The sequence below is a fragment of the Condylura cristata genome, unplaced genomic scaffold (genome assembly GCF_000260355.1).
Source record: "Condylura cristata isolate star-nosed mole 26May11 unplaced genomic scaffold, ConCri1.0 scaffold00005, whole genome shotgun sequence".
In the NCBI taxonomy this organism is placed as follows: Eukaryota; Metazoa; Chordata; class Mammalia; order Eulipotyphla; family Talpidae; genus Condylura; species Condylura cristata.
The window spans coordinates 4,179,680-4,193,873 of NW_004567106.1; the positions used below are offsets into that span (position 1 = coordinate 4,179,680).

Genomic DNA, 14,194 nt, shown 5'->3' on the forward strand with positions numbered 1-14,194 from the left:
TGGCCATGGTCATTGGTGTGCAGATCTCCTGAGGGTGCTTTTGTTCTATAGCAACAGAGCATGACACTTCAAACCTAAAACACCTGCTATCTCTGACAATTTACAGAAAATGTTGGCAGCCTCAGTAACAGAGTTCCATCTTACTCTCAGTTACATAGTCATTATCTCTTCAGTCTCAGGTTTCTCTTCATTGTGGAGGATGATCAAGGCTCAGAGCTGAGGCTAGGGAAGAAGAAACATGCTACGAGAACACAGAATGTTTCCTGGCTGAGAAAACTAAGGCAGTGTGTGTAAGAAGCAATGCATTGTCTTTTCTGATGGAACTGATGTTTCTCACCCTTTCAGTCTGGGGAAAATTAAGGACAAACTAAGAAGGACTAAAGAGCAGAGAAGCAGGCTTGAGCCTCTGCTCTGTGGAGGGAAGTACAGGTGACATTGGTGTCTCTTCCCTCTCCTTACTTTTGCTGGACATATACATAATCCTTTTCAGAGGTTAATGATTCCAATGAATGGAAATAATGGAGACATTCTCTTTTTACCCTGTTTGGATACATTCATTTTTCCTCTTTTTGCTTCTCCTGGAGAGTCTTGATTACTTCTAGCAGCAGATATAAAGAACACCTATGTTCAAGCAAGCACTTGAGCCTCCATTATTATTATTATTTTTTAAAGACTGTACTATAACTTATTAAAACAGAGCCAGGAGTGTGTGGAAACTCCCCCTCATCCCCTCTAATCAAAGTAAAAATAAAGCCTGAACTCTGATCAGACAGTGGGAGTGTATTAGAAGTAAGTGTGAAGTTTGTGTTTTTGGAAAGAAACAATTAAGAAGATAAAACCTTTCTGTTAATGAAAGCTGGGAAATCTCCCCTTGAAGAGGATCTCTTGATGTTCTTTGTGAGCCACTGTGTCCTCCAATACCTAGGGATGCCTGTCTCCCTAATGGAAATCTACTTTTCTTCTCTGTACAAGCATGGTGTGGCTAAGAAGGCCTCAAAGATCAGATAAGGACACAAAATTTGGAGACCGGAACTGTAACAACTGTATGTGGTAGAAATCTAAAAAATGTGTCTCTTTTGTGATTTATCCTGCATCTAAATAAGAGTATCTGCAAAGTAGATCAATATTGTACTTCATTGCAAATATTATTCTTGTTTTTTGACTTAAGTTCAGTTTGTGGAGCTATTCCACTCCTGAATCTGTGTGATCATATTTTGGCTCTCTTACCATCACACATGTTCACATAACTGAACATCCTAGAAACATCTCTGCCATCAGGTATGATGTCCCACTTACACTGATGATATGACCCACTAGCATAACCAGAAGCTGCCATAGAGATACCAGAGTTTAGGGACAAATAAAGCACTGGGAAAAATGTGATTTGTTCCTAAATGACATCTCAGCAGGTGTGGTAGATCTAGAACGGACAATTCTTAACAATTGGACACACAACAATAACTCATAAAAGCTACATGGACTATCAAAGAAACTTCCTGCCAGCTTAGCTTCCAGTCTAGCTTCCACACACCTTGCCTGTTCTTTATTTGCTGATGGGATTAATTAACTAGTCTGTAAGTTTCACTGATGTTATTTGCTTCTTTTAAATTGGTTTAAATTCACTTGCCTTTGGTTCTGTATGATTAGTTGAAGCCCCTAATAATCAGTGATCATGAAATAGTGTAATATTTTTAGATCCAAAAAAGAAACTAGTTAAAAGAATATATTGCTAAGCCATACTCATTTGCAAGCTGAGTCCACTGGTCATTCAGAGATTGTGGACGGTGATTTTGTAACATGTAAGTGGTGGCTGGTAAATACGCTGTGATAAAGGTAGCACCTTTCGTAGAACATAGTAGTGTCCAACAACAATTTGTGGAACTGAGCAAAGTTGAGGCTTACGGAATTAATAGAAATTAGATAGGTCAATTGTGCAATAGGTAGATATTCTGAGCAGATGCGGACATTAGAGAAATTTTAGCAAGCTTGGAAACCCTACTACACACCAATATGGTTTGAGAACTCATGAGCGGTAAGGACGTAGAAATAAACAACGACATGTCCAGAAAGGCACTGCATGCTGTGCTGTGCTGACTTACATAAGAGAGAAATATGTTAATGTTTGGTTTTTAGAATGCTTTCTCTAGTGACTAGTGTGTGATGAATGGAGAGAGCAGGTGATGCATTTCATGGCAGTCTAGGCAGGAAGATGGTAACTTTGGTGATGTGGGGAAGGTGTGTGTGTGTGCAGGGTTTGGGATGACTCCCAAATTTCTATGCTGTATGGCTGACAGAGCCATAACAAGGACAATGCAAATAGATGAAGAAAATTCATAAAGAAGAACATAAAATGTCCATAATCTGATTTGAGAAACCACAAGTTTTTATCCAGTATGCTAAAACTCTCCTTATAAGTCATCTTTTCCCTTGATCATAGCTTTCCTCAGGATGCAATAGACAAACTAAATGGATCAGAAGTACTGTTTGGTAGAGCAATGAACGATGCATCCAGACTTGTGTGTGTTAGCAAGGAAATGTTTTCATCTACTTTATGACAGACTGCTTCTGAACTTTTTCTGACCATGGATTTTTTATTAAACTCATCAACCATTGTCCTGCTTACACTTGTGACTGAATAGATTATGAGTATATGGTTGGTTTAGTGGAAAATTATTATTGAGATGGTTTTTGAAATCCTTTAAAACAGATTCTGGTGATTGTCTTGCAAGCGGATGCTATTTCTACCCATTCATTAACTGTGCTGAAGTCAGACTCAGACTGCTACTCATAATTTTATTTCTGAATTTAATTTAAATGTGAAATTTTGGAATTTGAAATATTTTAATTTCTAGAGGGGCATTATAATGTTTTGCATAATGACTATGAATTTCTTGAAGGATTAATTTTGCTTATTTCTGAGTTCCCACCATATAAAAAGTTCTGGCATATATGAAATGCTTAGCAGATCTTTGTGGGCTCTAGAATGATTGAACTGTATGACAGCCATCTTTTAAAAAATTATTATGCATAAAAGAACTGGAGGTTTAGGCCAGAGATGCAGATTGTGGGGGAGGGGGAGGGGAGAAAATTCACCAGAATCAAAGTGGGGAGCAGAACAGGTAGATCTACTGAACTATACTTCATACTACTGAGGGGAGCATCTGAGACATGCGAGGTCTGCTACACCATGTGGGTCAGCACCCTGGCTGGGGATCAAACTCATACCACAGTGGCTGGTGATAGCTTGATTGCATGAGACTTTTAACACATGCATTACCATGGAGGAGATGGCTCTCTTTTTCAAAAAGACATTTTAAAGTTCCTGGGTTAAACGTACTTCAGAATTATAGGTGTAACCATAGGCAGGATTAGCCCAGAATATTTTTAGAGTATTTAAATGAAAAGAAGCGTGGAAACAATTTTATTTTGTCTTTTTCTACCCACAAAGGCAGAAACATCAGCATGAGTTGCTTCTCTTAAAATCAGTGTTGGAACTTCCTGGCCATTTCTCTTGCCCATTTATAATGAATGAGCACTGAGATTTTTGTTTCTGCTACTTGCTCCAAAGCACTACAGATAAGTCATAACATGACTGATATATGGATAGATGGATCGCCATATCGTATAAGAAATGTTTGCTAAAGATCACTAAAAGTACACTAACTGTGATTCTAAGTAAACATATTTTACTGATCTCTTTAGAAAGATGCCCCTATCTTCATTTGAATTAGAAATTAGATCATAACATCAACTCACACCTCCTCCCACATCTCAAATGTGGAGCAAGAAAGCATAGTTCTTAAAATTTGTGAATTTACAATTTGCAATTACAGGCATTGCTTAAGAGGAGAAAAAGCTCTTTCCCAGTAGAATTCTCTTGGTACTTGGGATACAGCTGAGTGTTAGTGGTAGACTTCCGTTGCTCTAGTTTGGTCTCTGCTTATTATGGCTTCTTCTGTCTTCTGTTTCTGATGGAGACTTCTTCCCTCCTCCTCGTAGTCCCATGGGGTTGTAATCATGAAGCCCCATTTCCTACACCACAGACAAGGAGCAGTCTGTGAAGCGGAGTGGTGATGCAAACACACAATCCCAACACAAGGCTTAGCTTCAAGGCATATGCATGACTCAACATCCAGTTTCTCCACCTGAGAAGGAAGCCACACACACAACTGACTGGCGACATCCTGGGAGCCACTGTATCCAGCTGTGCTTGAGGTCCACAACAGGACTTGCCAGTCTGGTCAAACAGCTAGTCTCCTCGTGTAAGCAAGTTTGGGCTGGATTTCTGGAACTTGCAACCAAGGGAGTTCTAGTTAATACAATATTCCACTTGAGAAGACAATCATAGTATTAACCAGTCTATCTTGACCCTCTTCATATCTGGGATTATAACATGCTTAGTTTACTATGCTAAATACTCAACAATTACACACTTACTATTTAAATCACATATCTGAGTGCAAGACACACTTAGCCTAAAAGCTCATGTCAAACAATTCTTTATTTTTTATGGTACAAATTAAAAGTGACAGATCTGAAGCTGTTAAGAAATACACAAAGTGCAGCTTTACTGACCATACAGGTATTGCTCTAGATTAAGTACAGTTTTTTTTTTTTTTTTTAATGTCAAGCAACCTGTGCAGATAAATCAGCTTTGGTTTCAATGTCAGAGCAAGTAAGGAGCTTTTAAATATCCAGTTTGGCTTCTTGGTCACAAGTCCATCATGTCAACTTCTTGTCATGATGATTTTTTTAAAACAACCCAGTCCGTTGTCCTGCCCTCTTCCTTCTGCTCACTCCAGGCACGGAGAAGCAGTTATCTTTCTGTGCCTCCTAGTGGACCCTCGTGACCAGTCTAGATCACAGCACGTAAGACAAAATAAAATCACTTTTTTAACAACAAAGAAACAAATGTGCCTCACATAATTTCAAGTTGAAGACAAGCAAACCACATGACAAAAAGCTCATTACAAAATGTTATCCAAACAGATTTTACAGTCAAACATTGAAATGAAAATCAATTTCTTTTTTCTCCATTTTTCTTTTAAGCTTGGTCATTAGCTGGGTACAAGTAGAGTGCTGAGGTAAAACACTGATGAACAGTTTGTATTTCTTTTTTTTTTTTTCTTAAAATAGGAACAGTTTAGTATTGCAAGATTGTCAGCAACATTTAGCCATATCTATACAATGTGCATATACCTACAAATATTGAGCTTTGGTCCAGCGTAGAGAAGGTGAGCAAAGGCATTTTATATTTTTCTTTTTGGTTATAGCTTGAGTTCTTTGATACACCTCTACTTGTTTTTTTTTTTTTTTCCTAGCTCCTTTTGCTTTTGATTCTCTCTTTTGTGGGGTGTGTGTGTGTGTGTGTGTGTGTGTGTGTGTATTGTTTGAGTCTAACATAAAGAAACCAAAACCTTGCAATGCAAATAAAAACTTTTCTGGATTTAAAAATGAAAGAAGCCCCCAGAAACAAGTGTAAAATATAACATTTGTCATTTTTTCTTTTCCATCAAATTAAGAAAATGAAGATGTGAAAAATTAAAAATTATGTAAGAAAAATATGGAAGCTTGAACTACAATCACATATGCCAAGAAATGGCATTTAATTTTTGTTAGTAACAACCTTAATCTTCATTTCACGGAAACACAAAAAACACTAAATTGTTACGGGCATATGAAGTTGTTCACAGGTGGAAACAGGAAATTAAACACTAGGTGTGGTCTGAAGACTTACAAGATACACAGTATAATTTATATTCCTAAGAATCTGTTCAGTCACCTTTGTATGCCTTGTAGCAAAAAATTTATCTGTAAAAAATTAATATAAGAAGCATACAATACCTTATAAATAATTTATAAAACAATACAAAATTATAAAACTATAAAAAAAATCACGGCACATGAATGGTTTTACGACTGTGGGATGAATAGATTTCATTTTTATTCCACTCAGGAAGATGACTTTTTTTTGGTATTTTCACTGTCCTAGATCTACCCTCCCAATTACAGATCTCCGAACTGAGCAGGCCTTTATGTAACTGCTGCTAGCATTGTTTAAACATTTAGCATCCATCATATGTTATCTTGTTAACTTCTCTTCTTGGGGAGCTTTTCTTGATGGAATTTGGAGCAGGTCCTAGGAGAATACAAAATCTGTTTAATCAATGCATTTTTGGATATCTGGGTTGTTGGTATTTGTACAGTTTTTGAGGTGGCGAAGGATACCATGGTGTCCTTGGCACTGAAGGTTAGCTCTGGTCCAGTTAGCATCAGACTGGCAAAACCATTCCACTTTCAAGGTTTTTCTTAGAGTATCCTTGCTGGTGGTCACCTGGGTCATCTGGGGGAGGGGGCGGGAGTGGGCAGTAGGATTGTACCACTGTATTTACACAACCAGCAAGGGACCTTCAGAAGAAGAAATTCAAATACCTCTGAGGAGGGAGTGAGTTATGAGAAGATTTCTAATCAGGTGTGCAACTTGAGGTGGAGGTTCTCTTTTTTTATTCATAATTGACTTGTAGACAGTACATGAACGTGCTTATGAATGAAATAGTCAGGAACATTTACATTTCAACAGCTGGAAAATTAATGACTCTTTGCTTACTCCTTTAACTTCTTTAACTCCTTTTATCACACCTGGACACGGCTGTTCTCACCTCCCACTTTTTTTTCTTTTCCTTCTGACTTATTAGGTTACTTTGGTCCATAGACCTTTAGAATAAGTTAATTTGAAAATGAAGTAATTCCCTAGTTCTAATGTGAAGGTGGTTCATCAGTATTAGATAAGCCACTTTAATGTTTCCCTTTTGGCAGAGGCATTTCCTTGTTTAAAACTTCTTTCTCCTCAAAACCCAGCCCCCATTCCAGTTGCTCAAATTTGTCAGCCAACTTTCTGCTCCATTTATATATCCCAGAACAGTTAATCCCCACTCTGAAAATGTCTGCTGTTGCTGTTGGAATGAAAGTAGTTAGAGAAGATGGGATACACGATGGCCTTTAATGATCCAGTCACTATTCTGTCTTTTTGGTCTGTTTCTTTGTGTATGTGTGCGTATGGGTGTGTATGTGTATTGGTGTGCATGCTATGTGTGTATTTGACTGAAATCTTTAGACATTTCTTTGGCTATCACACTTCTGAGAGCAATTGCTTTGCACAGAAGCATAACTTAGATGTAAGTATTGAACCAAATGTGCAGCTTATGTTTATATTACAAAATTAGTTTTGGTCAGCTCTCCATGTTCGTGACCAACAGACTGAGAAAAACCCCAAGCTCTGTGTGGACAGTGAGCACAATTATAGCTTATGCCAGTGTTGACAGTTCATTGAGCAAAGCCCTAGCTATTTTGGAGTGTCTCCTGCATTTCACTGGGATCTGAGTGGAAAAGACGCTGTTCCTACTCTGGCCATCCAGCAAACCCAGAGGCCACGCATGAGGGTGATGGAGAAATGGAGAAAAAAAGGGAAATGCGAGATCCATTTTCTTTTCTCAAACCCACAAGTCATAGTGAGAAGAAAGCAACGAATGCTTTGGCACACGATCGGGGATGCCCCCCTTCAAAACAAAGAAGAAGAACGGAGAACCCCCTCTCCCAAAAGAAACTATAGTGAGCCTCGGGGAATGGCTTCAACAATGGCACCCATGGGTGGTGACAATAGATGGGGAAGATGGGAGAAATCGGGCTTCCTGTTTTTCTGTTAAGTACAAATGTAAAAATTCATAACACAACTTTACACGCAGGGAAGAGTAGACCGACGATCGCGTTTGCAATGCCACGTTTCTGACTTTGGTTAATAGTTTTCCTAGTGAATCAGCAGTTAGAACCTGAAAGAACGCAGTCTCTCCTCCAGGTGGCAGGCTTGTATTCGCTTTGAAAAGATACAAGTTTTTGTTGTTTGTCGTTTTTTGGTTTGGTTTGGTTTTTCTTTTTCCTTAAAATGTGTTCACACTTTCATAATATACAGAAAAGAGTATGTGGTTATTTGGTTTGCTTTAAGTCCATTAAAAAACTGGCTTTGGGGAGTCGGGTGGGGAAGGGAATGATCCTACCACACTCAAGTGCAGTGGAATCTATTCCTTATTTAAAAATTAAAAAAAAAAATATTTTTGGAAAACCAAGGGACATGTAGAAACCATTCTGCCCACTTGGTGGTTTTTGTAGTCTTTTACTTACAAGGGGGATAAGTGGGGCTATTTTTGAATTAAATTTTTTTTTTTTTTTTGGTGGAGTCTCAAGGGCGAAGTTTAGTTTTTGTGGATTTTACTGCCGACTCTGGGAGGGCTTTTCTTTAGGAGTTTTCTTCCAGAGAGTCCGTAAGGGGTTCCAGAGGGACTGCTGTGGCCGGCTCATGCTGTTTTAAGCGTTTAATTGTGTTCTTCAGGGCTTGCCTCTTATTGCAGAACCAAACTCTAACTACTTCCCGGTCATAGTTCAGCTTCTCGGCAATTTCGGTCATTTCCTGCCCAGAAGGGTGAGTGTTCTTCTCAAAGTGGGCATTGAGGATCTCAAGAGCCTGGGGTGTGAAGGAGGTGCGCCGCTTGCGCTTTTTGGATGGTTCACTCCCGATAAACTCGGTCAGGTTCTGCATACCTGCTCGATGGCGGGCCTCAGCCTCAGCCATCCACCGCTCAAGCACCGGCTTGATCTTCTGGGCACTTTTAGGGGTGATGTCCAGCTTTTCAAACCTGGCAGGATACAAAAGGCCAGGGTTCAGTTTGGCTGTCAGACTGCTAGCTATAGTGTTCTCTTGGGCTTCCTGTGGTAGGAAAAAGTGGCTTCTCAGGATGGTGTGTCTGGGGGGAAAATTGAGAAAGAACAGTCTTACACTGAGTCCTCTGCCAGGGTGGGCTTCCTGCCTGCCTGCCTGCCTGACTGACTGGCAGAGCGAATTCACTCCAGGTTAACAGCCAGCTGCAAGGTAGCCATCCCCCTTCAAGCCAGCGCCCACCCTCTCGCCATGCCTCATGCCAGCGCATGCAGAACCCACACCCAAACACCGATGCGGGTGAGGACAGGTGGAGACAGCAGCACACACAGACCATCACGATGGAAACAAACAGATCGCAGATCTTTCCCCTGGAAACGTTCAAGTTCTAGGCTTTAACTGAAATTGTCCCCCCACTCCCCCATCTACAGAATCCTTAAGGCAAAGAGTACCACCAGAAAGTGACATCAAAGCAACAAATGTCAAGTTATTTTTTTCATTTAAAACGATTCTTATTTGGGTTTTGCACATGGTTTTCTTTCAATTCAGCCACCCTCCCCACAGCCCCATTGACTTGGTTATAAAATTTTCTGTCTTTATCATAGAGATGCAAACCGGGACAAGTTTCTTTATGGCTCTATTTTCCTATATTTGTGTCTCATTTTAGACTTTCAATCTCTCTTTCACCCTTCTTTCTCTTGCTGCCTCTCTCTTTCAATAGCAACAATTTTCGCCATTTGCAAGTTAACAACATGTCCCCCTTTCAGGTAAAACATAGCCCCTTGCTAGTCTATGTTGAGCTCAAACAGCTGGACACATTGTAATTACTATGGGCACCCCCTCCCGAAGCACTCAGGCCACCTTGTGCCTGCTGAACACCGTCCAGTGTAATGATGTACTTTTGTGCCAGGGCATCAAGCTGTGTTTAATGTGCGATATCTGCAAACTGTACTTGAATGATATCATTTTCTGTAAATGAGGTCTTCTATATATCAATTGCCATCAGCAATTCTTTGCTACACTGACTTTAAGAAATATGAGGCATCTTGGACAAAATTATATAGACTGTTTTAAGAGGTCATCTGGTACCAAATCCATACTCATGCTTAAGAAATAAAAAAAAAGTACCAAGTCCTTTTTTTTGTTTGTTTATTCTAAATCCAAATTTATAACCCTCCAGTACGATAACTTATACATAGAATTCCCTTCTCTTAGGAAGTTCATTGCTATTGAAAAACCACGGTTGGATTGCAGAGTGCCTCTTCTTAACAGGGGTCTGTGCTTTTCGAATTAAAATGAACCAATTTTAGTCAGTCAGAATATATTTTATAAAGGTTGTTTGCAAAAAGGCACATAAGGATAGGATTCCTTTACCTGTCATAATCTATTTTAGGCTCTGTATTGTGGATATCTTATGTTGTGGTAAGTAGTGCAAGTAGCATTAAATTTTAATGATTTCCATCACATTCCCTCCCATGTATAGTTCAAAGAGTTATTTTTACTAAAATAAGAAAACCAACTTCCAATACCAGTTAGAGGGAACATTTTGCTTTTAATACAAAATGAACTAATCATTTAATGTCACTTATTGAGCTTGTCACTTGTGCCAGCCTCCTGAAAGCTCTTACTGCTGTGTTAATTTGCCACATACCACATTTTACCATCATTCACCATAAAGCCCTTAAACTTACATTTTTAATAGCATGACAGGCTTTACAGAGCCATGGCTAGAGAACAACTCTTGTTGGCTAGGGATGTGCAGTATTTTCCTAGTGTTTTTCCCTGTGTAGCTGCGGGAAGGCGAGACAGTCACAGCAGCACTTGGGATCATTGCAGCTAAGGGAGAAAGTGAAGTGGGAAGGTCCGATCAGTCTTTCCCATGTTTGAGATTTACTTGCCTTGTTACCAAGTAAGCTCTTGGTCACTTTCAAGACTTTTCTTTTTTTTCTTGATAGTTAGCGCCTGCACTTCACTGAAACACTACCAGCTAGTGAAAGGCTGAAAAATTGAGTCATCTGACATGCTCTGTTATTCAGTGAATTCTCAAGGTTTGCTTTCTCTGTCATAGTATTTTTCGCTTTCCCTGGGGAAGTGTTGAGAAATTGACATGTTTGATTGGGAATGCCCCAAAAACACTACCTATATTAGTGAAAACATCAGATAGCATTAAACCAACAGAAATCACATTTGTGGACTAAAAATAAGCTAAAGAGGACTTTAGCAACAATAGCAAATTGGGAATTTCTTAAAAACCTGTGGTTGTTTTTATCACAAGGTTGTCAAGATGAAACAAAATTAATGTTTCACAACAGGGGAGGAACTGTATTCATATCATTGATGCTACTTGTTAGTGTTGATGCTTCTGTACATGTTGTTTGGAATAACATATACAAGCCTTGAAACAAATTTCCCAGCAGTAGTATCCTTGTATAGACTGAATAAAGGTTATTTTCTACAGGGAGGTATCTTATAAGAAAAAACAGTAGGGGAGGCCATAGAAGTGAGAGGATCCTATGGTGCTTTTTGTATTTAACAACAATCAATGGGTTTTATGGAAAATCATTGAGCAAAATGTGAGCTGCAAGCCACTACCCCATACTGATGTTATTTATAACCTTAGTCTTAAACTGCAGGAAAAGTACACTTCCGTCCTTTGGGGAATACATTAAAAGTATAAAGAGCAGATAAAAAGACAGCATTTCATGGATCACCAAGAACAAAATCCACTTAAATGAGTTTAGAGTTGGTTTCTTAGTTTTCCTGATGGAGGAAGACTCATAAGGCATTGCCCAAGAGGAAAAAGCTCTTACTGGAGTGCCTTTGTTACCTCATGCATAAACATGGGATTAGTGCAGCACACACAAGCATGCACGGGGCCTGCTCCTGGCGCTTGACCCAGATCAACTTGAACACAACCAAGGCTGGATTCTGTCATTTATTCATTTTATTTGAGGGGGACGAGAGCAAGGTTACTACCATTTTCTGGGCCATGGAAAGCTGCTGCTTCTTTTTAAGAAGGTGCTTTTGAAGGTGTATCTGGGAAGGCAGGTTAAAAAATTCTTTCAAGGTCATGAGATGGTTAATTTTCTTTATTTGAATGTGTGTTTGCTTGGGAAATCCTGATAGCCATCCCTAGGCAGAAATAGTGGGAGCCCGAGCACTGATTGGGACTGGCAGCTTTACATTCGCTCAGGATATCAATTTGCAGACAGGAGAACATGCCTGCTGCACCAGAGGGTGTGGGTCCAGAAAGATGCTTCTGGCCCCAGGGGGTGTATTTCCAATGAGACCGCCTTGGAAGTTTTTGGTAAGTTGACAGGGTTTAACAATCCAGGACCCCAGATCTGCTTTAGCGCCTTCATTTCCAAAAGTACCACCACTTCCAATTTACAGCTACCCCAGACTTTGTCCCCACACTCTGCCCATCCAGCTTGGCACCCCCCAAAGAAGATAAACTGAGCTGAGAGAACAAACGAGGCCCAGGCCGGCCAGGAAAGGTGACAGCATGCAGGCTCGGGTTACCTGCAGATGGCAGACTGGCTGTACGCGGGGCCCTCTGTAGCACTGAGAGCCTGTCCCACCTGAGTCTGGGTCAGACCGAGGGACAGGCGCCGGATTTTAAAAGCTTTGGCAAATTCTCGGATCTCCTCCAGATTAACCCCATCCACCTCACCCGCTGCCGTTTGAGGATCTGTGGAGATGTTTTTAAAAATAGGATCAATACGTCAACACACATCCGAATCATATTTGTTTATTACGGTTTATAGGAAAGCGGCGCTTTCATGGCAGAGTGGTGTGGAAGACAGCGTTACGGACTGTTCTCTTTGTCCCCCAGGTGAAGCACCAAGCCCCCAGCCTCAATTCATTACAACTCTACAAATCATTCTTCGAGACCTTTCTATCCCAGAGAAAACCACGGAGAGCTCACACTGCACCTTCAACAATGCAAAAGCGTATTCCTTAGGGCTTAACAAATAAGTCAGGGTAGAAAGGCACTTGCTAAGGGGATACAACTCCATTTTGCTCATAAATATATTCAATAATTGTGCAAAAGTACAGTAACATAAGGTTTTCATTTTGAAATATACTTACCTGGCAGGAGAGATACCATAATCATGAAATTTGTTAACTGGCATCTTTAGTGATAAAAATTGCCCTTGAAAAACAGTGTTTTTTGTTTTTCCTTCATCTGATCACCACTATAGCCAGGCTAACAGATGGTAATGTTATATAATTTTTGATGTCCACATTAGTGCCTCAGAAGATCATGCTTATGAAGCTGTGAGAATTATATCGTCGCCCACGCCCCTCCCAGAGCAGTTTACTGACACAGGCGCCTTTGTCCCCTGAAAGGACACATAATAAAAAATGCTTACCGCGGGAAGGCTCCTTTGGTGCCAGATAACGCGGTCAATTTAGGACTTATCAAGGGAAATGACACAACAGCTGGAGAATGAAACTTCCCCCCACCCCCTACCCTGGCTGCTGATCCCTGGATAAATGAAAGTGTACACCAAGCCGGAGACAGCATGGGTTGGGGATGGTGGAAGATTTCAAAGTGCCGCTGGATCCTGCCTGTAGTGAAGTCATTCTCCCTGCGGGCTGACTCCATTGTTCTTCACCTCAGACACAGGTGAAAAGTTTTTCTCTTTCTCTTTGTACACAATAACCCATCAATTTCAGTAAATTTGAGCTCTTGTCTAGGGGCTGTGTTGGCCTATGTCACTGTTCTGGACTTAGGATTAGTAGAACTACCATTAACATGAAATGAAATAACCATTTGCATCCCAAGGCCAATTTTTGAAGGACTTTCAGTTTTTTTTTTTTGTTTTTTAAAGATTTATTTATTTTATGCTTACAGAACTGGGGTACAAGCCAGAGGTGCAGGGCAGAGAGCAGAACAGGCAGATCCAGGAAGTATACAGAGGGTGAGACAGGAGAGGTCTGCTGTGCCATGTGGGTCACCTCCCAGCTGGGATGGAACTGCCCTGAAGTGGCTGCGGCTCCCTTGCAGTGCTGCGCTTTAACCCGTTGTGCCACCAGGGAGGGCCAGTACTTTTCGTTTTTTAACTTTCTCCCTTTTAAACATTTATTTTAATGTTTAAATGAGGTACAATTGACATACCACATTATATTGTTTTTGCAGTATTTGTAAATGTTGCGACAGGATCACACAATTTGCCTAGTTTATATTAATATGCCATACATAGTTACAGAATTATTTTGCTTGTGATGAAAACTTCCAAGGAATTTAAAATGATGATGTTAATGTTTGTGAAGGACTTGGAGCTCCCTGTACAATATCTCATTAAATGCAAATGGACCTTGTAAATAGGATCTAAAATACAATTGTACACTATACTTTCATCTTACACCTAAAAAGGGTTTTTTTTTTAGAATTTTTTATGTCATTAGACATAATTTTGTGTGGAAATGTTGAGAGGTGATATAACCATTGCAATCAGTTTGTAGCTCTCCTCTCCTCTC

At 40.0% G+C, this 14,194-nt stretch overlaps 1 protein-coding gene across 2 annotated transcripts in view; it reads right to left on the bottom strand.

Moving 5' to 3' along the window:
- Window positions 1–8,198: 8,198 nt before the first annotated feature.
- The window catches only part of POU6F2 (POU class 6 homeobox 2), a 491,272-nt gene continuing 485,276 nt past the window's right edge, over window positions 8,199–14,194 (bottom strand). The window contains exons 10-11 of one of the 2 annotated variants that reach the window (XM_004676660.1): window positions 12,230–12,398; window positions 8,199–8,687 (exon numbers count right to left, since the gene is read on the bottom strand). In XM_004676660.1, the coding sequence (XP_004676717.1) occupies window positions 8,291–8,687; window positions 12,230–12,398 (566 nt within the window). In that variant the 3' untranslated portion in view covers window positions 8,199–8,290. Of the gene's footprint in view, window positions 8,796–12,229; window positions 12,399–14,194 lie in introns of both variants that reach the window. The other variant, XM_004676659.1, reaches the window with a different exon arrangement.